The following is a 22,367-nucleotide window of genomic DNA, read 5'->3' on the forward strand; positions in this document are numbered from 1 at the left end:
GATTTTAAGAGTTTAGACTAAGACACAAACAAATGTTGCTAATGGACTGGTGATGGCAGTTTATCCAAACTCATAACCCACTTAACACTAGGTCTGCATCGGTTTCATTTTGCAAAACATGGTTTGTAATCTGCCAGGCTGTCTAGGTAGAATTATTATTGCCAGGTGAATTCTCCTATTAGAAAAGAATAGGACATCAAAGAAAAATCTGTTTGTAACCAGAGTTTCTTACAGCTTATGCTTGCCTGACTTCAGTACCCACTCACTTTGCCCCCCAGCAAGCTTTGGAAAGGTTTACGGAAAATCAATAGGTGCCACTTCACAAGTAAATAATTTCCCAAATTAAATCCACCTCTTTCTCTACTGGAAAATAATGCCTACTCCTGTCCCTTCCGCAGATAGACGAAATTGCAGACAGTTCTCCAGTTGCCATGCTAACGGATAAATGAAAAAAACCTCCCAAAGAGTTTCAACTTCCTCCCTCAGAACAAACACCACACTGAAATGGGGCAGTTAATTAGTAAAAGAATGGATCGATTCACTTTTTACTACCCTACTTCAGCCTATAAAGAGAGTGCTAGTGAGAAAGAAAGAAAAGTAAGCCCAAATGGGTGGCTGAATGGGGGAGGTTGAGGCAGAGAAACTCAAGATTGAGATGAACACTGGGGTCATGAAGCCATCTGAAGTGTGAGGGATGTTATAGACCTTTGCCTTCCAAAATCACAAGTATTTTGCATAAAATTTCAAGAGGTTCATGAACCCTTTGGTGCCCATTCATGGACCCCAGATGTATAGAACCCCTGGCCTAATTTCTAGAATTTACTCAACACTACAATAGCGCACAGAGATGTACATATAAAAATGCTCTCTGCCACATTCTTTATAACAGCAAAAGATTGGAAACAACCTAAAGGACCATCAAGAGGAGACTAACTAGGTAAGATCATGGCCAACAACAAGAATGGGATGAATCGATGAGTGCCCCAGGAAACAGAGACCAAAATGTGTCGTTAAGTGAAAAACACAAGGTACAGAATAGCAGGCCAAGTATGACTGTATACACACAATATTTCTGAAAGGACACAAGAAACTAGAAACAGCTTGAGTCTGAGATGGGAGCCCGGACCATAAGGGATTTGGGTTGGAAGAAAAATTACTTCTTCATTTTTTTCCATGTTACTACTTTTTTAATTAAAAGAAAGCTAATTGGAGATAGATAAACAAATAGTTGAAAAGAGAGAAAGAGAGAGAGATTGATAGTTTTAAAAGAACTTCTAGTCTAGCTAAGTCCCAAAATATCCCCAGCCTTGAGATAGTTGATATCGTAAAACATTTGGCACCAAGACATCAATAGGCAAGTATCTCATAAATGCTTTTCCCAGCTCAGAATGCTGCCGCCGCTCAGAGCAGCTGAATCTTCTCTCCCACAGTGAGGCTTTTCTGGCTTTTGCTCTTGCTGAACCAATTATGGGACATTATAACAGCAGCGCCAATATTATTTTTTAAAAGGCTGACGTTAATCACTAAATACCCATTAAACCAATCTCCTTGCTCCATTTACAGCAAGCTTAAGGGCAAATCCAGATGGTACAAATAATGCATATTCAGACTTGATCTGCATGAGGCCAGTCATCAAATAGCCATTATCAGTTTTAGAGTCTTCAACTGCCTGACACCCACAGGTGTGTCCAGGTGAGAAGAGCAGAGACCTTTCCAGAGAGAGAGACCTTTCCAGAGAGAGACAGCTAGGCTATCTCAGTGTTGGCAAAACATCTTCATGCTCCCTTAAGGGCTTCCTGTGCCTTTGTACCTCAACAGTTAGCAATGGCCGAGGGTTGCTTGGTAACCTGGTAACAGGCTGTGCCTAGGTGTTCCTGAGCAGTGGACAGTATTGCATCTCCCTCCCACACAGCCCCCGCTCACCGCTTCACCCTAGCGTGGCCAAGAAGATCCAGCAGTGCCAGGAGACACCCCTGCAGAGCCATCTCCCAGTGGCCCTGTATTCCCGTGGTCCCACTGAAAAAGGTCCATCAAAGGGATGGCCGCTTTTTACCTTTTTTGATTGACAGGCACTGAACCCTCCCCCTGTGGCCTCAAAGATTAAAAAATGGGATAGAATAAAATCTGGCCAACTTTTTCATCCTGGAGAAGGCTCAGAATCAGGACTGTACAGTTTTCAAAGGGGCACACAGGAGCGCTAGCCCAGTATCGCTAGTGAGAAGTGACAGAAATCCTGTCCCTGTGTTCCCACGACTTGGCTTGAAAAATGACAAGCTTTACTGGAGGATGGTACCCAATCCTGGTCACCAGGCAGCTCCTGACTTGCCAACAAAAGGAGAACAGCAGACAGCACCTAAGTCACTCTGATTTGAATATGAATGACATGTGTGATTCGAGGCAGGGGCAGGTTTTTCGTGTTAACCCTCTATTACTGGAGCTCATGCTAAATGAATTTTTATTTCTCACATCGGAAGTTGTGGGAGGTAGTGAGGATTAACCCAAGTGGAGAAGAGATCCGAGTTCTCCAAGAATAATTCATGCAGGACATAATCTGAACACAGATAATTGAGAACTGGCTGCGCCATTGCTGTAACTTTTGCACATTTACTGTCCCCGAGGTCTAGAGGTCATCTTAGCCCATACACAGTGAAAATACCAAATTAAACGGAAAAGGACTTTTCTCCCTTCAATCACTAATGTGAAGACAGTGACCAGTCTCCAGTCTATTTCTCCCCAGTTCATTCAAGAGAGAAGTCTGTGCAAGGAAGGAGGCACCCCTCCTCAACATCATTTGCATAGTTTTAGGTCCTAAATCCATGGTCTACAGAAGAAGTGGGGAGGGCGAGGGAAAAACACTTCACAGCGCCTTAAACATGGGACTTTAAACTCAAAGGAAAAGAAGGGCACTCACCTCTCCTCATGCTAATGGGCCCTTCAATTAGCCAAATGCCCTGAGTGAGCGATGACTGGGCAAGGAGGGGGAAAACAATAGAGTCCTTCCAGTACACCTTCAACTCCTTCTCAGTGGGCAACGGCCAGCCTGCACCCCCCCACAGAGGTTTAGGAACTGCCATCTGATTCCTCTCAAGGGACACATTCCCTCCAACTTAAGAGGGAAGGCATGACTCTCTGCCAGTGGTTTTAGGTTTTCTAGCTCCAAACCGAATCAGTGAGAGAAACATCCACATTTTCCCAGATGAATCAAAAAGACAAAAGTCACATAAATGGAAAGGAGCATTCGGGTCCGTCAGAGAGGGAGACAGAGGGACAAATGCCCATATGCTCTAACCCAAATCAGCCCAACCCCATCAGGGGGGCCCTGGTCCACTTGCCCAAGTTGGAAAGACGATCAAAAGGCAATGTTACCTTGTGTGCACTAAGCAGGTGGTTTGGAGAACAAGTGAGAAAGGAAGGCATGGGGCAGAGGCCAGTTGAGCCCTATGCAATAGCGGGGTAAGTAGTTTGGAGGGCTAGGACAGAGCACCTGGCATTTCCCTCGTCATTCCCCCTACCACCAGGCCCGAGTCTACCCCGTTTAACTCAGCCCAGGGTCTGCAGCAAGGAGCTTGCCTGAAAGAAGCCCAGCGCTACCTATCCGGATGGAAAGTTCACTCTCGGGGAAGAGCAGCCTGGGACCCTCAGCATCAGACTTCTTCATCAACGCAGAGTCGAAGTTCAGTGCCAGGGCCGTCTGGGGGTCTTCTGCTGCACCCTGAAACAAGAAGCAGTGGCGTCACTGTAGCACCTCTACCACCTTCCTTCCCCAGCTCCCTCCAGCTCAGAGCTGCCCAGGCAGCTTGCCAATCTCTGCCAAGAGCTCCAAGGCGCGGCCAGTCCCCGGGCCAGACCCAGCTGTCAGGCCAGGAAGCCTGGGTCATTAGGAAACAACAAACTTTCTGGTTGTAGAACTTTTGGGGTGACAAAAACCGGATCTGAGGGCTCGGTGCTGATCCTGGAAATGGGACAGACACATACGGGGCAAGATGGGGGCCAAACATCAAGATCCCACTCCACGCATCATCACCAAATGGCACAATGGACTCAGTTCCTGGACTATCAAAAGAAGCCTATACGGCAGGTTCACTTGGGTGGCAGCCTCAGTACAGGAACCAAGGTCACATTTTTAGGAGTTCACCATCTTCATGTTTCTCATGAGATCAAAAGGGGAAGAGATCCACACAAAAGCACCTCCAAGGAAGGAAACCATGAGAGTCTCGGAGGACACAATATATTTGGAGTTAAGTCCCAATGGCCTTAAACAACCACGTCACCCTTCTGCTTTGTCTGTAACTAGTTAATTTGGCTGTTTTTGCATTAACTAGGCAAAGTCTTAATTTTGATCCCCACATTTATTTAACAAATATTTATTGGCCGCCAACTCTGTGAATATTTGGTGAACAAGACAAAGTCCCAGCTCTTACGGAGCTTATAGTCAGATGACTCCATGATGGGGCCAAAGGTATGAGTGGGAACCCCTGACCCTGCAGACGGCTTACAAATGCACAAGACCGTGAGGGGAACAAGGAAGACGGTGACCCCACCAACACACACCTCCACTTTCATCCAAACAGGCTAAGGGAAGGTGAGTAGAGTCATCTGGATGGGAAAAAAACAGCAGCTACTTTTTGAAAACCAGGCAAAAATCATTCCAAACAAACAGAAGTTTCCATTTAAAATATGTGTCTCTAATATGGGAGAGAAGGCTTATGACCCAATCACTGAAATGCACCCATTTACAAGCAAATACAAAAACTGTTTTGTTGGGTGAGTTTCTTTTGTGAAGGAATCTCACAAACGTTATGCCTGGCTGTGTCTTACACACACACACACACACACACACACACACACACACACGCCTTCTCGTTTTCTCATTGACATGTTGATCAGGGATCAGAAAGAGAATCTAATAATTCAGATATTTTATTTCATTATTTCTTTCCAACTAAATGTTAAAAATGAACACATAAGGCCTTCTTCTCATGTCTTCTCATTTGTCCAATACATTGATATTGTCCTGATCATTTATTTGCAATATCTTCTATCATGCACTTTAATAAGGATGCCAATACCTCATTTAACCTTGTTTTAAAAGGGGAAACAAAGCCTCGTGGCTCTGCCTGAGCCACCCTCGTTAAAGTTCTCCGGTTCCTCTGTAGAATCCTGGGGGCTGCAGGATTTCACGGCTCTGTCACTGGGAGAAGCACAGAGAGAGGCAGTCTGTCACACCGTATCACAGTCAAGGTTGACACTACAGATGGACAGAATCCTGGGGACAGAAGGGACTTTGAGAAGGCCAGTCTCTCCCCCTGCAGAAACCCCCTCCAGCCTCCCCCGAGTGACAGCTGGTGTCTGTGCCATGTGCCATGGGCCATGCAGTCACAGCTCTTTGTTTGTTTATATGCTTTAATTATTTCTAATTCTACATCTCACGCTGACATCTGAGGAATCACGGCAGCAATAAAAGCCGTGTTTCACTGTGAGAGTGTGTCGGCTGACTCTCCTTCCTTTGTCTTCCTTCTTTTTATAATGTGATTGATGCATAACTGGGGGGAGAATCTGGAGAGAGAACCACTTTATTACAGCAGAAATGCAGCAGCATTAATAGGCTCGAAGCTGCTTATCTGACTGGAACCCATTTAGTAAGGTACAGCTTGGAGAGATTCTGGTTTTAATTGAGAACAGTGCTTTTCAACTGGGGTGATTTTGCCCCCCAGGGGACATTTGGCAATAGGCATTTTTGTATGTGGGGGTGGGGGAGAGGGGTGATGCTGGTATCCAGTGGGTCGAAGCCAAGGATGCTGCTAAACATCCTACAATGAACAGGACAGCCCCCACAACAAAGAACGATCCGGCCAAATGTCAATAGTGCCGAGGGTGAGAAACCCTGCTTTAAAAAGACTTAGGATGATCAGACCCCAAAGCTCCCTGTATTACTGGTAATGCTAGGAAATCACAGACCTTCATTTTCCTGTAAAGATAAGAATTTGCCACTTTCTCTAGGAAGCCTGCCTGCCTGCCTTCATGTATTTTGCAAATTCTTATTAAGCATCAACAGTGTACCAGAACTATTCCAGGTTCTGGTGATACAAAACAGCCAAGTCCTGAAGCTAGCATTCTCCTTCCAGAGACAGACAATAAACCAACAATACGTTATAAAATAAGAGTGCCAGGGAGTGATAATGTTAAGAAGAAAAGTAAGTCATAGCCGTGGTTATCATAGCCGTCCCCGTAAAAGAGTGATATGTACTGGGTTCCAGCGTTGCGCCAGGCCCTGTTCCAGCATCTTACATGTGCTTGCTCACTATGACATGTGAAGACGGAGTGCTCCTTCAGATAAACGCTGAGGGAGGCCTCTCTGAGAAGATGGCATTGGAGCAAAGACCTGAAAGTAAGGGAAGAAGTCACACTGATTTCTGAAGACAGCGTTTCAGGCAAGGAACAGGAGGGCAAACCTCCCTCTTCCGTGCCACATCCTTTTACCATTTTATCAACCTATATTCTGTTGGTTGTATTGCTTTCTTTCAGTGCTGGGAGTGGGGGTGTACTAAGAAAATCCCACCCCAACTTCACTTAGAAGCTGCCCTTTGAAAACCTAGACAAGACCCAGCATATTCCACCTGTACCCCCACACACACACTGTACCCCCCACTCCTATCGCTTGATCCCTCATTGAGCCTCAGGAGGGCTGGGGCCAGCTGTGCAGCATGGGAGCTGCAGGGAGCACTCACAGAGTGATGCCAAGGACAGCTTCTTCTACACCCCACGACTGGCAACGCTCTCTGCACGCCTCTGAGCCCAGGCACCAGCCGGCCTCCCAGGGCTCCTTTCAGACTGCCTTCTGGGATTCCCAACATATCCTACCCTCCACTCTCAACTGTTGATGAGGGAAACAGAGAAGCACATCCCTTGGAATTTCAAGGAACAGCCCTGGTAGGAGACGCCAGCCCTGCTTTGGTGGCTTTATCACAGAGCCCATGACGGTGGGGGAAAGTCAGGAAGCACCTGGGGGGCCAAGGTGGCTCTCACAGTGCAGGGCTGACACCACCCCTTGCTCCATGGAGCCCCGTCTGTGCCCCGAGCATGTGGACTGCAGGTGGAGGGGTGCTGCACTTCTTTACGGAAGCCTTAAATAAACACAGCCTTGGCCTGTGCCGGAGTGACCAAGACCCCAGGGAGAAACTCCTTCTCTACATCCTCCTCTTGCTTTGCTGATGGCAGCACACCCCTCTTTATTTGATATTATCACTTTCTTACACTTCTGGGGCTTTTTTTTTTAATCCCTGCAAAGCTTTTCCATTCACACTACCTCACTCAGTCCTTGCAGTCCTGCGAGGACAGCAAGGTGGGAGAACGATCCCTTCCAGGGCAAACACGTGACTAATGCAAGCTGCTATTGACTTTCCACCACAGCCCTGAGAGCCTGCTGGGCTGCCCACCAGTGGGGTAATGAGTCCCTCTCCCACCCCCTGGCAGCTTCAGTTGGGCTGCTGGGGCTTTGACAGTTCAGGGTTGCTTGTCACCTTGCAGCTCCCAAATGTCAAGGCGCCCAATATACAGGCTCCTTCTTCCCAAGCCACAAGTCTCCTTTCCTTCTGCACCACTCCCTCCCCTAAGTCCTTTCCCTGCCCACCCCCCATCCCTACCCAGTCCTCCAATCTAGTTTGGTACAGAAAGCAGGCAGGCGGCTGCTGGGAGACACCAGGCAACACCCATCCAGGGCCATGGAACTTGGGATCGCTGTCCTCTCGTGACAGAATTATTATTATTCTTATTAATATTATTATTATTAATGGTTTGGGGCAAGTCCCTGACTCAGAATAAATAGAGTAACTTCCACCTACTCTGAAAAGGCCTTGCAAAGGAGCAAGAGCTGGAGAATAATTAGCACTTTCCAGAAGGAAAAGAGAGGGAGCGGAGAGAAAGGGAAAGAAGGAGGAAATAAAATGGGGGGGGGGGGAGCCCTGCAATATGCCTTACATGAAAACAAAAAGGCTTCCAAAAATAATATGTACGTCTCCTTCAAGAAATAAAATCTGGATGCTGTTCATCAGGGTTTGCTGCCCCAGGCAAGACAACTGCTGGTTGCTGATGTTCCTAGAGCCCTAAAGAAATGAGTCACAAAAGGAAAAGCCTAGAGTGTATCGGACAGGATGCACTCATCTCCAGGTGAGGTCTATCATGGCCAACGACAGCCCCCCACGCAAAGCACAAGTGGATAAATGCCATTAGGTGCGCAAGCTCTGAGGGCCCTGCAGCCCCCAAAACTCAAGGCAAGCAGCCTGGCGCATCTGCTCCGAGTCCCAGGAGCAATCTTCGATGTGTTCACCTGTCTCTGGTTCTTCCCCCACTGGGATGGGTCACTGCTACTAACAGCTGTCAGAAGAAGGCAAAGTCGACTAACCTCTATACTTGCCAGCATACTTGTGGCAAGCCTGACCTTCGCCAAACCCACACAAACCTCCTGTCATGTTAACTAGGCCCGGGGACTCTGTGATGACATGGCACCTCCCCAGCCCCATGGAGTGCAGTCTCTTTAATTGAGGTTTGTCAGCAAGTTGAAACTCCCTGATGAAGTGCGAAGGGAAGGGTCAGAGGATTAATTGGTGGCCCCTGCCAGCCACAGCTAAAGTATTACACCCCAGTGGAGAAGCCGCACCCCCCCAGGGACTCGGGGCACGCTGATGCTGGGGAAGGGGCCTGGAGCCCTATGTGGGCTTTGCCTCCTCCCTGCTTCAGCCTCCTGCCATCCCCACTTAACCCAGACACCCAAGGTGATGTTAAATAATGGATGCTGTTTTTATTACCGAGAAATTGCAATAATAATGACACTCGTAACACAATCTTAAATTATTCCACATAATGGAAAAAAAATTAAATGTCGCCCCTGATCACCAGTCAGAATATGGATGATGCTTACATAATAGATGACCTTCTCTCCCAGGGAGCCCAGCAGCAGCCTGCTGCCCAGGGCCAGGCTGGCTCAGGGTGACGAGTGGCCGGCCTCAAAGCAAACAGGGACACAGACACTGGGGAGAGGGTACAATCCTGCCTCCAGTTCTAGCAGGCAGGTCACTGCCGTCTTCCTTGCCATGACATACAATCAGTGGCCAGCGAGGTAGGTTTTCAAGTTTCTAATTGTTCCATACTTGACGCTTTTAAAATTCTAGCTGAAGAAGCCTGCGCTCCCTCCTCCAGGAAGCCTTCCTGGATAAAACCCAGCCTAGTCTATATTAAATATGCCTCCCTCTCTGTGCTCCTCCAACATCCCACACATGCTTCTGTCATAACATCTACCAAACTGCCCACGAACTTTCAGTTTCCTTGGCTATCTCAAAACCTTAAGATTCTTAAAGCAGGAGCTGTCTTGCACAGGGTCAGTGTTCAATAATTCAATTAACTTACCAGAATGAATGACACTACAAAAATCTCCAAAACAAGAGCAAAAATGTTGCATAACAGAGAAAACAAAGATCCAGGTAATCACAAAGTGTTTAGGCCCTGAGAAAGAAGGAAGAAGGGATTAGTGCAGAGAGGGGAAGAAAAGGCTTAAAGTATTAAAAACATTCCAGCTAACGGCAAAAAGCATGACTTTCTATCCACCCCCAGCTTCTATCCTCTTGAAGATTGTGTAAGATCATCAGTATCGGCCCTGAGGATGGGTAGCTAAGATACCCTGTGACTCTCCATCCAAAATTTCCATCTGCATCCCCCTCCTGGCAGAAATACTCAGAGGAAGGCAGCCCAGCTGACTCCACCTGAACGTATGATTTCCCCACTCTGAAGCCTATGATCCCTCCAAGGCCACATCTTCCAGCTTTCTCCCCGTCTCCTCCAAGACCTTAGCCTGAAGCTTCACCATGGCGGAAGTTAATTACGGATTTCCAGCTATATTTAAGCTACGTAGGTATGCTATTACTCAAATTATCTTTGGAGGGACAAAACCTTCTCTATTTCTGATGCCAAATTACTTTTCATAATCAAGCCTATTTGACCATATAAAACAGATTTTAAAACACCACACAGCTCTGCAAAGATACAGCTCTACAAAAGTCTGCAAAGACAGCCCTCCAATAGCCGTTCCAGGTAAGTGCCTCTAGGACTGTGGTCCAAACAGCTGAGTCTCCCACTAGCATGACTGACACAGAAATGGAGTTTGACAGAGTTTTCCAAACCATTATGCTTTTCCTTGTAACTCAAAATATAACTTTTCCTTAAAACAATAATACAAATCTAAAGGAATGCAAGTTCCTAAGAATAATGAGGTATTTTCTCTCTAATTCTTTTTTTTTTTTTTTTTTAAAGATTTTATTTATTCAGTTTTTCCCCCCAAAGCCCCAGTAGATAGTTGTATGTCATAGGTTCACATCCTTCTAGTTGCTGTACGTGGGACTCGGCCTCGCGTTGGACAGAGAAGTGGTGCCTCGGGGCGCTCCCGGGATCCGAACCCGGGCCGCCAGCATCAGAGTGCGCGCACTTAACCGCCAAGCCACGGAGCCGGCCCTCTCTCTAATTCTTTTTTTTGTTTTTTTGTGAGGAAGATCAGCCCTGAGCCAACATCCATGCTAATCCTCCTCCTTTTTTACTGAGGAAGACCGGCTCTGAGCTAACATCTATTGCCAATCTTCCACCTTTTTTCTTTCCCCCCAAAGCCCCAACAGATACTTGTATGTCATAGTTGCACATCCTTCTAGTTGCTGTACGTGGGACACCACCTCAGCACGGCCGGAGAAGTGGTGCGTCGGTGCGCGCCTGGGATCCGAATCCGGGCCGCCAGTAGCAGAGGGCGCGCACTTAACCGCTAAGCCACAGGGCCGGCCCTCTCTCTAATTCTTAATGATTATCCATCGCTCTCAGCCTACTACTAGACCTAGTCCTAGAACTCATTAAAATATACCCACATCATCCACTCTGAGCCTTTGCTGGCTTCCCAGCAGTTTGAGAACCCCTAGCTGGTCTTTCTCAGGCACCTTTTTTCTGACCTATATTATCCTTTTGGAGGATATCAGATCCCTCCAAAAATCTTCTAAAAGACAAGATTTCTCTTCTCAGAAAAAAAATGCACATGTATCAGACACTTATTGTTAGGTAACAAAACATCTCAAAATTTAGTGGCTTAAAACAGCAATCGGTTACAATTGCTCATAAGTCTACAGTCACCTGGGCGCTGCTGCTGATCTGCCTGGGCTCAGTTAACATTGCCTGGACTCACCTCTGCATCTGTGGTCAGCTCATGGCTCGCCAGGGGGTTGGATGCTCTAGGATAGCACATGCAGCTGGCAGGCTGTTGGGCAGGAGTTGGCTGACTCTTGGCTGGGAAACCTGGATTCTTCTGCATGTGGCCTGGGATCCTCCAGCAGGCTGGATAGGGTGCATTCATATGGCAAACTCAGCGTTTCAGGGGCAGCAAGAGAAGGCAATGTCCAACATCAAGTGCTGTTCAAGTCTGCTTGCACCACATCTGCCACGATCCCACTGACCACAGCAAGTCAATGGCCATCCAGACGATTTTTCCAGGAAAAGTCAACTGTACCTCTTACTGGGAGGATCTAGTGTTACGTTGTCAGAGTATGGATGACAACAGGGGAGGAATTTTTGCCCATTTTTGCAATCTACCGCAGCACATATGCACAGGCATACAAATGATCCATGCAATATCAGGGAGCCCATGAATTCCACGCAGCCCTCCATGGACCTAGCCTACAAACAACTGCTCCAAATTAAACCCACAAACTCAATCTCATTCGCCTAAAACAGTGTTTCTCAATTGGGGGCCCAAAGGCACATTCTCAGAGGTCTGAAAGTTTTCCATAAAAATTTTTTAATTTTGTATTTTCATTTAAACGATAATCTAAAGAAAAGAATAACACCAACAATGTGAATCACTAGGGTGACCTCTTTATAACAAAATCCTACAGCTCGATTTCAGTGCCTTTGTTTGTATTTGTGTTTACAACTGAGTTGGCACCAAGCAGCCCTGTTTTAATTGTCAAGGGCTAATTGTTGAGGGCAGACTCAATAGACAGATGATGTGTTTGAGCCAAGCTCAGGCCAAATTACTACATGGAGCCCTGTCGAGATGATAGAGGTTTCCAAATAGCTCTAGATCAGCAGTGGGACAGCTGACTCCATCCAGCAGCATTCGTGGGACAGACTTGCCAGAACCAAAGGGGGCTGATCGTGGCAGTCAATACCACTGGCACTTGCGATTGGTGGTTTATTTTTAGCAAAACATCATCTGCCACATCACGAAAATATTGTTGATTTTGACGTTATCGATTTTGTTGTTTTGAGGTGAACTGACAAGTTTCTGGTTTCACAACTGTTGAAGAGGCAAAAGCATAAGGCCTAACGTATACCTAACTTTATGCTTGTGCATATTTATGCTTATAAATGGGTACATAACAGTACAGTAAAAATAGCTCGAATCAACAATGGGAAGGTGTGAGTTTTATTTCCTCTCAAATGAATACATATACTAGTCAAATAAGAAAAACACTGGCCTATAGCTCAAAACAATGGATTCTCCTCTCCATGTTTCCCTCCCTATCAACTGCCACTCAAATACAGCAATTTCTGCCCTCACATTGCATACTAATACTGAGAACTTAGCAGTTCATAGTGATCTAATGATTGTTTTCCTAGCTCAAACAATGGAAACTATTTAAGTCACTACTTTCTGTGCCTACTGCAGTCAAAGTAACACGCTGATGGAGACACCATACATACCTGTGTGTGTGGACAAAAATCTCTTTAATGACTCCTTTTGTCCTAAGCTGAATTTCCCAGAGTTCCCTGTCCCACAAGATGCTCCAACAGAAAGGAGTCCACGGACAAACACAGGAAGTTTGGGAAAGTCCATACATAAGCAGACAAAGACTCCGAGAAGTCCCACAGCAAAGCACTGGTTTTGTTTAATCCTACATTTCCCATACTGATTTGGCCACATATAAAACCTATTAACATTCAGCAGATGAGGCTTTAGGGAACAGTTCTCAAAGCAATTCTCTTCTGTGCCCAACGCTCAGAATATTCAGCAAAATACTTCTCCCTATACTGGAACATGATCATGGTTTACCCAGAAAAATAAAAAGGGTGGGTGCAGTCCCTTGGCCTCCAATATCTATCACTTTCACAAATCAAGGTCTGTTTATCATCCTTAAAGATGAGTCAGTAGAATTTATCGTGTGTGTGTGTGTGTGTGTGTGTGTGTGCTTATAGTCACACCAGCTAGAGATTATGAAAACCAAGAAGGTAATTATTCTATGAAACTCAACCCATCTTTTTTTTTACCACAGTAAAAAAAATAATAATTAAAAAAATCCCAGCCCTTCTACTATTGAAACCAGCAAAAAGTTGGCCATTGATGATTAAGTAGCTAGGGACTAAAGACTAGTTTTTTTCCTTTTTGCAATTACTGGCTATAGCTTTTAGCTGTTTACCCGCCCATTGTTAACTGTGCTACTTAAGCAATATGCTATCTGACTCTCACTAGATTCCTATAGATAACATCTCCTTGAAGCCTGGGTCACCACAGTAATGGATGTTTGAGCTGTTTTTCAGGAATTCGAACACTTGTCCACTTCAGGTCGGTTGAGACCACCAACCCATCAAGTGGGCCCACGCAGATGTCCGATAAGCAACCTTTTGACGTCAAGAGGCTAAAAACTCCACCCTCGGGTCATGCCAACGCTGCCATTTTGTGAACACGCACCCTATGAAGAGGCATGAAGTCTGACTATGCCCGCGCAGATCATCAATTACCTCACTCTCCTCACCTCCAATCATCTATCTCCACATTTCAGACCACGATGCCCCCTTCCAGATAAATATCCCTGAGTCCCTATTTTCAGGGAAGTGGATTTGAGACTCATTTTCCCCTTTCCTCACGTGGCTGCCTTGTGATAAAACCCTCGCTCTCTGCAATCTTGTCATCCCTGTGATTGGCTTTCTGGGCGGCAGGCAAAACGAACCTGGTGCGGTAACACTATCAGCACTGGAGAAGAGATCTTTATCACAGCACTGCTGAGGAGGAAAGGCTAAAGGCTGGCTTATCACCAATCTTTATAGCTTTGACAACCATAAAATGATTTTTCTTGCCTCCCGGAAAAACAGAGAGAGAGCAAAAGAGCCACTTGTAAGACAGTCACAACCCACAGAGCGGACTGATTGCTCAAGAGGCCTTTTCCCATAAACTTCTGGTGAGGAATGGAAATACTAGAACAACACAACACCGGATCCAGGGTGAGCTGAGGCAGAGAAGATGGACTGGGTTGGAAAGAAGTATCCTTGGTATTGACCCCAATGTTACAGAAAACAACTCTTTTTGTACAAACTCTCTTGTCTATACCATGCTCAGCTTCTGACGTGCCTTCTCTTGTGTTACCACATTTGATCCTCAATATCTTCTTGTGATGTAGACTGACAGCGAGCATCACTGACCCTGTTATGGGCTGAACTGTTCTCCCTGCACCTAAAATCCATATGTTGAAATCCTAACTCCTAGTACTTCAGAATGGGACTCTACTTGAAGATAGGATCTTTAAAGAGGTAACTAAATTAAAATGAAGTCGTGAGGATGGGATTGATGGGGTTCAGGGCAGCCCGCCCCAAGATACACCACTCTGGTATGCGGATTATTTCAAGCTGAAGATAATAAAGGCTCAGAAGACCGAGGAGGAGCATTTAATCTTCCCCCAAACTGCCCAAAAGAATCTAACATAGAAGGCCTGTCCCAGGAAGGAGCTAATGCCATACATAGCTACAGTATAATGTAAAATACGTGTGATAGAAAAGCACCAACACACCCATTTTTGACCCAGCAAAACTTGTTTAACAAACATTTGCATTTCCATCTCCATGTAAATTGTCTTCCTCCCCTCTGAAATCCCAAACCACTACCCACAACATCCTCCTTTGCCTTTAGCTGAAGAAGGTGGCAGCTTTGGCCAGATGACCAAGTTGCTCAACATTCCTGGGTTTCTCCCATGTATACATGTTATTAAACTTGTTTGATTTTTCTCCTGTTATTCTGTCTCATGTCAATTTAATTCGTAGCCTAGCCAGAAGGACCTAGAGTGGGTAGAGGAATTTTCTTCCCCCTCCTATAGGAACTAATATGACTGGTGTTCTTATAAGAGGAGAAAATTTGGACACACATACACATGGAGAGAAGACGATGTGAAGACCCAGGGACAAGATGGCCATCTACAAGCCAAGGAGAAAGGCCTAGAACAGATCCGTCCCTCACCACTCTCAGAAGGAACCAACCCTGCCGACACCTGGATCGTGAGCTTCTCGCTTCCAGAAACGTGAGGCAACAAATTCCTATTGTTTAAGCCACTCAGTCTTTGGTACTTTGTTACAGCAGTCCTAGAAGACTAATACACCCTCCACTTTACATTTGAGGAAACTAAGTCATAAAAGCTAATGACTTATTTCACTTCACACTGTTAATCAGAGGCACAAGCAGGGTTTGAACCCAGGACTTCTGACTCCAAATCTCACTACCCCTCCACCAGCATGCTGTGACCACCCAGGAACATGCTAAGGCAATGTAGGCTTCAAGGTGGAACCCCATCAACCCAAGGGGCACGTGTGGGAATGTGCACGCACTGGGCGCCACTATACTCAGCGGAGAGAGCTGTCTGAGCATGGTATTCACACAGAGGGGCAATCAGTGCTCCTGTCTCTTCGGTCCTGGCAGAATCCCAGAGATATGGAACCACGAACCTCAACTTCTTGGCCTACACACGATGGTCCATGAAAACTCACTTCACTGGTGCAGAGAGATGGAAACTAAAGCAAGAGTCTATGGGAGTAATGACCCAACCTGAAAACCAGGTCTCCAGGCTACAAGAGAAAAAAGGGGAAATGTTACTACTGTTATTAAAGATGGCCTAAACTAAGAGTAAGACAGAGGGAGGTTGGCCATCAGAAGGGACAGAGGTGCCCTCAGTACCATGCTGGAGGCACTGAACCATCAGACATCCATCGAGGAGACCAGAGACACAAGCACCGACTCCAGCAGACCAGGAGAGAAAGATCAGCAGCAGGGCTGAGATGTCAAGATGGCTTCAGTGTTTGTCTCCTAAACCATTTCAGACAAAGCACGACTTTGCCCGTCATCCACCAGGAGAGGCCTGGAAGGACAGGGGAGCCAAGGACGTTGGCAGTGCCCTGGGGTGTGGGGAAGATTTCACGGTAACGTCATTGCCTCTCACCCTCACAGTCAGTGTCTCCATCAATTCCGCAGCCCCCCGCCCCTGCTCACAGCCAGCAGTCTTCTCACTACCATCCCATCCCCACGGGGCCTTGACCACCAGGATCAGAAACCTCAAACCATTTCTGAAAATCGTCTTTCTGCCTCCTGATAACTGCTGCCTCCAAGGCTGAGACACACAGCTTCCTAAATGGAACTATTGACCAGAGTATACAGCCCAAAGGAAGCCAGCTAGAAAAGGTGGAAAATGGGGCCAGTCAGTGACTCAAAGGAGGGCGGGGAGGGGAGGGGAGATAGTTGGGGTGAGGGTGGAAATCCCCAGGCATTTTTATTCTAAAGAAATAGCGTGTAAATGACATGAAAAACACTTCAAAAGAGAAACTGCGGCTTTGAAGAACATACTCGATTTGTTTTATGGGGCTTTATCCAAGGCAGCACTTTGCTTGGAGCAGAATTAATTATTCAACTTATCTGGGCTTGATGAGGACTTGGCAGCTGAGAGGGTACTGAAGCAGCTCGCTTCTAAAAGGGATGTTTTCTGCTTCCTGCCGTGGATATTCGGGGACCAATATCTTCCCTTTCTCTCTCTTTTCTAAGCCTAAGTTCCAAAGTAAACAACCAAGTTGAGACATACAGCACGCCTGTAAGAGGTTTCCACTGCACAACAAATTACCACAAATTCAGTGGCCAAAAGCAACACTCATTTCTTATCTTTCAATTTCCATGTTTCAGGAATCCAAGGATGGGTTAAAGTGGGTCCTTTGCTCAGAGTCTCACTGCTGAAATCAAGATCACGGCAGGGACTGCAATCTCATCTGAGGCTCAGGGCCCTCTTCCAAGCACACTAGTTGTTGGCAGAATTCAGTTTCTTGTAGGGGAAGGACTGGGGTCCCCCTTTTCTTGGACTGTCAGCTGGCGATTGCTCTTAGCATCTAGAGGCCACCTTCAGGTCTTGGCCACACAGCCTCCACCCCCTGTCCCCCCATAGGCAATTCACAGCATGCTTGTTGGCTTCTTCAAGGCCAGCAGGAGACATTGTCTCACTTCAAATCCGTCTGACCTCAAGAAGGGCCTAGTCCCTCTTTTTAGGGCTCACCTGATTAGGTCAGGCCCACCCAGGATAATCGCCCTTTTGATGAACACAAAGTGAACTGATAGATAACCTGAGCAGTGACCTAAAGGGAGTGAAATCCCACTGAAGGGAGAGGATTCTATGGCACGCACTCCACGGGGTGCAACTCCTAGCGGCCAACTCAGAATTCCACCAATCACAATGCCTACAGTACAAAACTCTCTCCTCTGACATCTCTATTACTCTGAAATTTCTAGAGTCTAAACCTTCCCTTAGATGACTAAATCAGGGGCCAATGTTATGGAGAAGATCTCATATTCTACCAACTCTTTGTAGCACAAACTTTCCATCAGAGCCCCAACCTCATAAAACAAATCCAGTGTCTTCTGACTCATCAGTAAACCATGGCAAGGTGGGGAGTTCCAGAGGCTCCAACAGGCAGAGGCTTCAGCTCAGCCCTCCTGGGGAAGAGGCCACAGGGTGGCCTTGAAGCCAGGTACCTGAGGGGTACTGCAGATGTTAAACCAATTCGCTGTTTTTCCTGTTTGACTTGAGGGGTGCCTCAGGGGTCTCGAGGATTTGTGAGCTTGTTTTGCAGGAGAAAGAGTATGCCTTCAGGGAGGTTACGATCACTGGATGGCCAGCCGTCAGCAGCTGTGGAAGTGCAGAAGTCAGATTGCCCAGAGGCTTATCAGGAGTGACCACTTTGTTTCGAAATTTGTTTCAAACAGGGAGGTGGATTTGAGCGGAGCCAGGCTCCCACCTACTTGTTTTGGTCAATTCGAATAAATCTTTCTCCATCTCCAAGCACCGATGTCTCAGTATGTGGCTTGCTAGGCATCGGGTACACCAACTTGAGATTAAGAGGTATCAACCTCAGGACCAACTGATCCATTAGGAACAGGAAGTGTAGTGCCCGGCGGCCCACTTTTAGGGGCCCCCGAAAATGTTTTAATTTCTTTTAAAATCAGAAGAAAAAATAAATAATAACAAATACATAGTAATGAATCCAGTCTGGATTATATTCATCTTTATAAGAACATAGCTGTAAACTATAATTTTTAGACTTTTTTTGGTGGAGGAAGGGGCCCACTAAGACAAAAGCTCCCACGGCCCACCAAAGTCCAAAGGTGGGCCTGTAGGGGTGCCCCATCCAGGCACACGTGGGTTTTCCTTGCATGGCTCCATGGTGATAGTTAGGGCATCTAAGTCTGTTTCAGAAAAAGGAGTCAGGCTCGTGGTCCTACAAGGCTGACCTTTGGACTAAGTGAATTGAGAGTGCCAAGTGACAAATCAGGATAGTTCCCAGGCCACTGCAGGACAGTGGGGATATGCTAATTAGTCTGATGAGAACAAATTAGCCTAAAGTTATAAACACAGGGCTAATAAGGCCATGTTTGGTCCCTGGATGAGCCACTTAGTTTTGTTTGAGTCCATGGTTAGGCTGGACTCCCAATTCCCACCAACCACCTCACAGCAGGGAGCGGACGACGGCCTCTACAGGGATGTAAGGATATAAATGAAGCAAGTCAAATCCTTCTCAAATGCCAGAAAATGGGCATGAAACTATTTATTATCAAACTATTTATTATCATCATCCTATTAAAAAAGAAAAAGAGAAAGAAGAAATTGAGCGTGTATTCAGTGTTCAGAGCTAAGTATTAATGTGAGATACTTGGGCATTAGCATGAAAGGGGGGTAGAGAAATACCCACAAGAGTTGAGGGAAAGAAAGGATGGAAAGATGCTGAGATGGATCAAAGTACAAGGAAGAGGGAGAGGCTTAAATGGTGGGAAGGAAACCAGGATGGACGACCACAGAAAGACACAGAGAGAGGCAGGGCTGTCATGCCACCCCAAGAGCTGTGAAACCTGAACAGAAAGGAAGATCTGTTAATAACTCACTTCAACTCTTGTTCATAAAACAAGGGGACTCAGATGAGATAATCCCTAAGGCCTGTTCTACACCTGACCTTCTATAAAACTACAAACTTCTAGTTCCAGACAAAGACATCAACTCTCGCTCTATGGACGGGAGAATCCCACCAACCACTCCTTCCCATAACTTTCCAAGCCACTTATGTGGTGCATCTAGAGGAAAAAGCCCTTGGCTGCAAGGTGGGACTTCATCCCAGCTGGATCAGGGTCACAAGCCCAGCAGAGGGCAACAACGCAGCCACTCTAGACCAGGAAGAGCATCCAAGGGGGGCTTAGGCTGGCACCTCTAATGACACAGGGTAGCAGAGTGCCTGTTCTCAGGTAGAGGTTCCTCGTGGGAACATCACACCCAACGGGCTCGAAGAGGAAGAATGCCCAGCTCTTCTGCGGATGGATACCCCGGGGCTTCAAGGCAGGGCCTCAACGGAGAAAAAGTGACACCTGCACAAATTAGCTGAGGCTCTTTCAGGCATGGGTGTTTCTCCCATGAAGATTATCTGTAGATAACAACTCCCTTCCTACCACACAGGGAAGCTAAGAAAATATCCATGGGTGAAAGACGTGAACAGGTTGAAGGTGACTATTTTCAGAAATTCATGGACCTGCTACGGTGAGATACTATACCTTTATATTACAAAGCATCCTGCTGAGATGAGTATGAATATGCAAGCATGTGTCATGTGTGTGTCTGTGTGTGTGTGTGTGTGTGTGTCCCTGTTATTTAGAAGACCCAGAAAACAAATATATCAGAGCAGAAGTCCTAATATTGGCCTCCACATCAGAGTGCCCTCCTGAGAAAGAGGCCAAATGGTTGATGCGTCCACAGGTTCCTGGGAGAGGTGGACTAATTTAAGAGAGAAAAATCACAAGCGTCCCTTTCTAAACTAGAAAAATAATCCATCATGGAAAGCTCTAACAGCCAGAGGAAAGAGCCCTTTGCAAAAAACACAAACCCATCAGAGGCAAAAAGTACTGACTGCTTTTCTCCATCACTTATCCGCAAGGGGAACAATCTGTGAGGCGTTCTCACTGTACACCTTCCGAGTGGATGCAGGAGGCCGGCAAATCAGCCTCGGATTAACGAGAGAGCCAGCTGGAGAGAGAGTCATTGACAGGATATGTGGGATCAACGAGACAGGTTAATATCCAGGGTTAACTGCGTCCTGGCCCCTGGACCACACATCTAAGGAGAGCGCTTTCCTCTGCCTGCATGGTTCTTTTCCACACTCAGTTGCTGTAGCCTCCACACTGGCAACTAATATCATTCAGACCCCTCCTTCCTCTCCTCCTCCTCCTCCAGCAGCATGGTCCTTCATCTAACCTGTAACATCATCCTGCATGCCAGCGTGGGAACAAGGAGAAAAGATTAACGTGTTCCCTGAGGCCTGGTAAGCAATGTTCAGATTTGGTAGTAGGATCAAATGTGTATCTAGAAAATTAGCTGTTGCCCAAGAAACCCCCTGAGCTAAGGGGGCAAGCAGGAATGGAAGGTTCCCTTACTGAATTTAGAGGGATGCCCTGTGAAGGTAAATACAGAGAGCTCAGTGCAGGAAACCGTTTGGACTGACTCACTGCAAACTGGCTGTTTGATGTTCTTTGCCTCCTTTGTCCCCCCATTACTAAGACCAGAACAATTGTGTGGAGGTAACTAGGTGAGAGTCTGAAGGGCTATGGCCGAGCTTAAGGTGACAGGGAGGGAAATGACTAATGGGCTGTCAGATCCCCCAGCCCTCCTCACTGCCACTCACCCACCTCTGCCCAGAGCCCTTACCTGGCCTGTGGTTGCAGGTGGGTGGGCAGAGCAGAGTGTCACTTGACATCCAGAGGCCCCACCTTCCAAGCACACCTGCGCACTTGGTTCCTGAGCCCTCCCAGGTGCCCCAGACTCCACCCCAATGCCAGGAGAAAGGACCAAGGAAGGAGCCTGGTGTTTACCACCTACTGAGTGAGAAAAATGCAAGAGCCAGATTTGACCAGCCTCAGCCACAGACTATTCTACACGAAGGCTGAGGACTCTGCCCTGGGTCCCCCAAAGAGTTAACCAAGAGGAAAAAAATTTTTTTATTTATTCTTTTTTTTTTTTCTGGCTGAGTTCCCAAGTAGGCGTTGCTATGGCCCCTAACCGTTCCCTGCCGAGTGGATCAGAGTCCAGAGGCCTCGGCTCCCCTATCTGAAATGTCCCCATGGGAAGCCAGGGCCACGGAAGGGGAGGCCGCAGTGTCTCAGCACTGAGAGAGCAGGGAATTGGTTCTTTTCCCGTGTCTGGGAAGCATTCCCTCACAGATGGGGCCACGCTATGCCCAGGGAAAAGTTACAGGGTTGGACATGTTAATGGAGCCCAAACACAAGGGCCCGGCCTAGGGCCAGGACAGGAAAACTGGCTGGTTCCCGGGAGAATACAACTAAGCCGGTTTCAGTTGCAGCCACCAGGATCCAAACTCAGGGGAGGGCTTCCGGGGAGGGCTGTGACATGCTGGAGGATGAGAGTTGAGAAGAAAACAGTCAAATTCAGGGGAGATGTGCAAGAAGGAGGCAGGGGGTGGGACAAACAGAAGATATGATCCATTTCAATTGTCCACTAAACCCCCTGGGGACAAAAAAACAGCATCTCCAGAGCACAGAGCACCAACCAGGGGACCTTGAGGCATAAACAATGTGCCGTTTATGTTCTCTCATGCTCTCCCCTCTCTCTATCTCCCTCCCCGTGTCTCCCTTCCCCCCCATTCTCTCCATATCTCCCTCCCTCTCTCTCTTTCCCCACTCCCCCCCCACCTTCCCCCTCCCTCCCACCTCCATCTCCTTCTCTCTCTCTTTCCCTTTCTCTCACATACACACACACACACACATACACACACACACACCCCCCTCTGTATTTTCTAGACATATGCGTATACAAATACACAGGAAACAATCTGGAAGGAGACACACCAAACTCATCTCCCCAGTTACCGGGGAGAAGAAGACATTGAGAGTAGATGGTGATCAAAGACGATGGACGTTGGTCTTATCTTTAATACTTTTTTAAAATCATGCAGCCCAGAGGGTATGTGTGACACAGCGGCCATGGTGAGACGAGTTCATTCCAGAATATCATGGCCTCCGGAATATTCTTCCCAACCCTGGCATTCCAGCCACTGGG

The 22,367-nt window shown here is 46.9% G+C and overlaps 1 protein-coding gene across 6 annotated transcripts in view; it reads right to left on the minus strand.

Annotated features, from left to right (window-relative positions):
* The window catches only part of SLC39A11 (solute carrier family 39 member 11), a 369,359-nt gene that overhangs the window by 237,602 nt on the left and 109,390 nt on the right, over positions 1–22,367 (minus strand). For 4 of the 6 annotated variants that reach the window (XM_087441496.1, XM_087441497.1, XM_087441494.1 and 1 more), the window contains one exon: positions 3,571–3,712. In XM_087441496.1, coding sequence (XP_087297622.1) covers positions 3,571–3,712 — 142 coding nt within the window. The remainder of the gene's footprint in view (positions 1–3,570; positions 3,713–22,367) is intronic. The other 2 variants (XM_087441498.1, XM_087441495.1) reach the window with 1 other exon arrangement.

This window comes from Ceratotherium simum, chromosome 16 (genome assembly GCF_057802395.1).
Source record: "Ceratotherium simum simum isolate JZ-2026a chromosome 16, ASM5780239v1, whole genome shotgun sequence".
Taxonomy (NCBI): domain Eukaryota; kingdom Metazoa; phylum Chordata; class Mammalia; order Perissodactyla; family Rhinocerotidae; genus Ceratotherium; species Ceratotherium simum.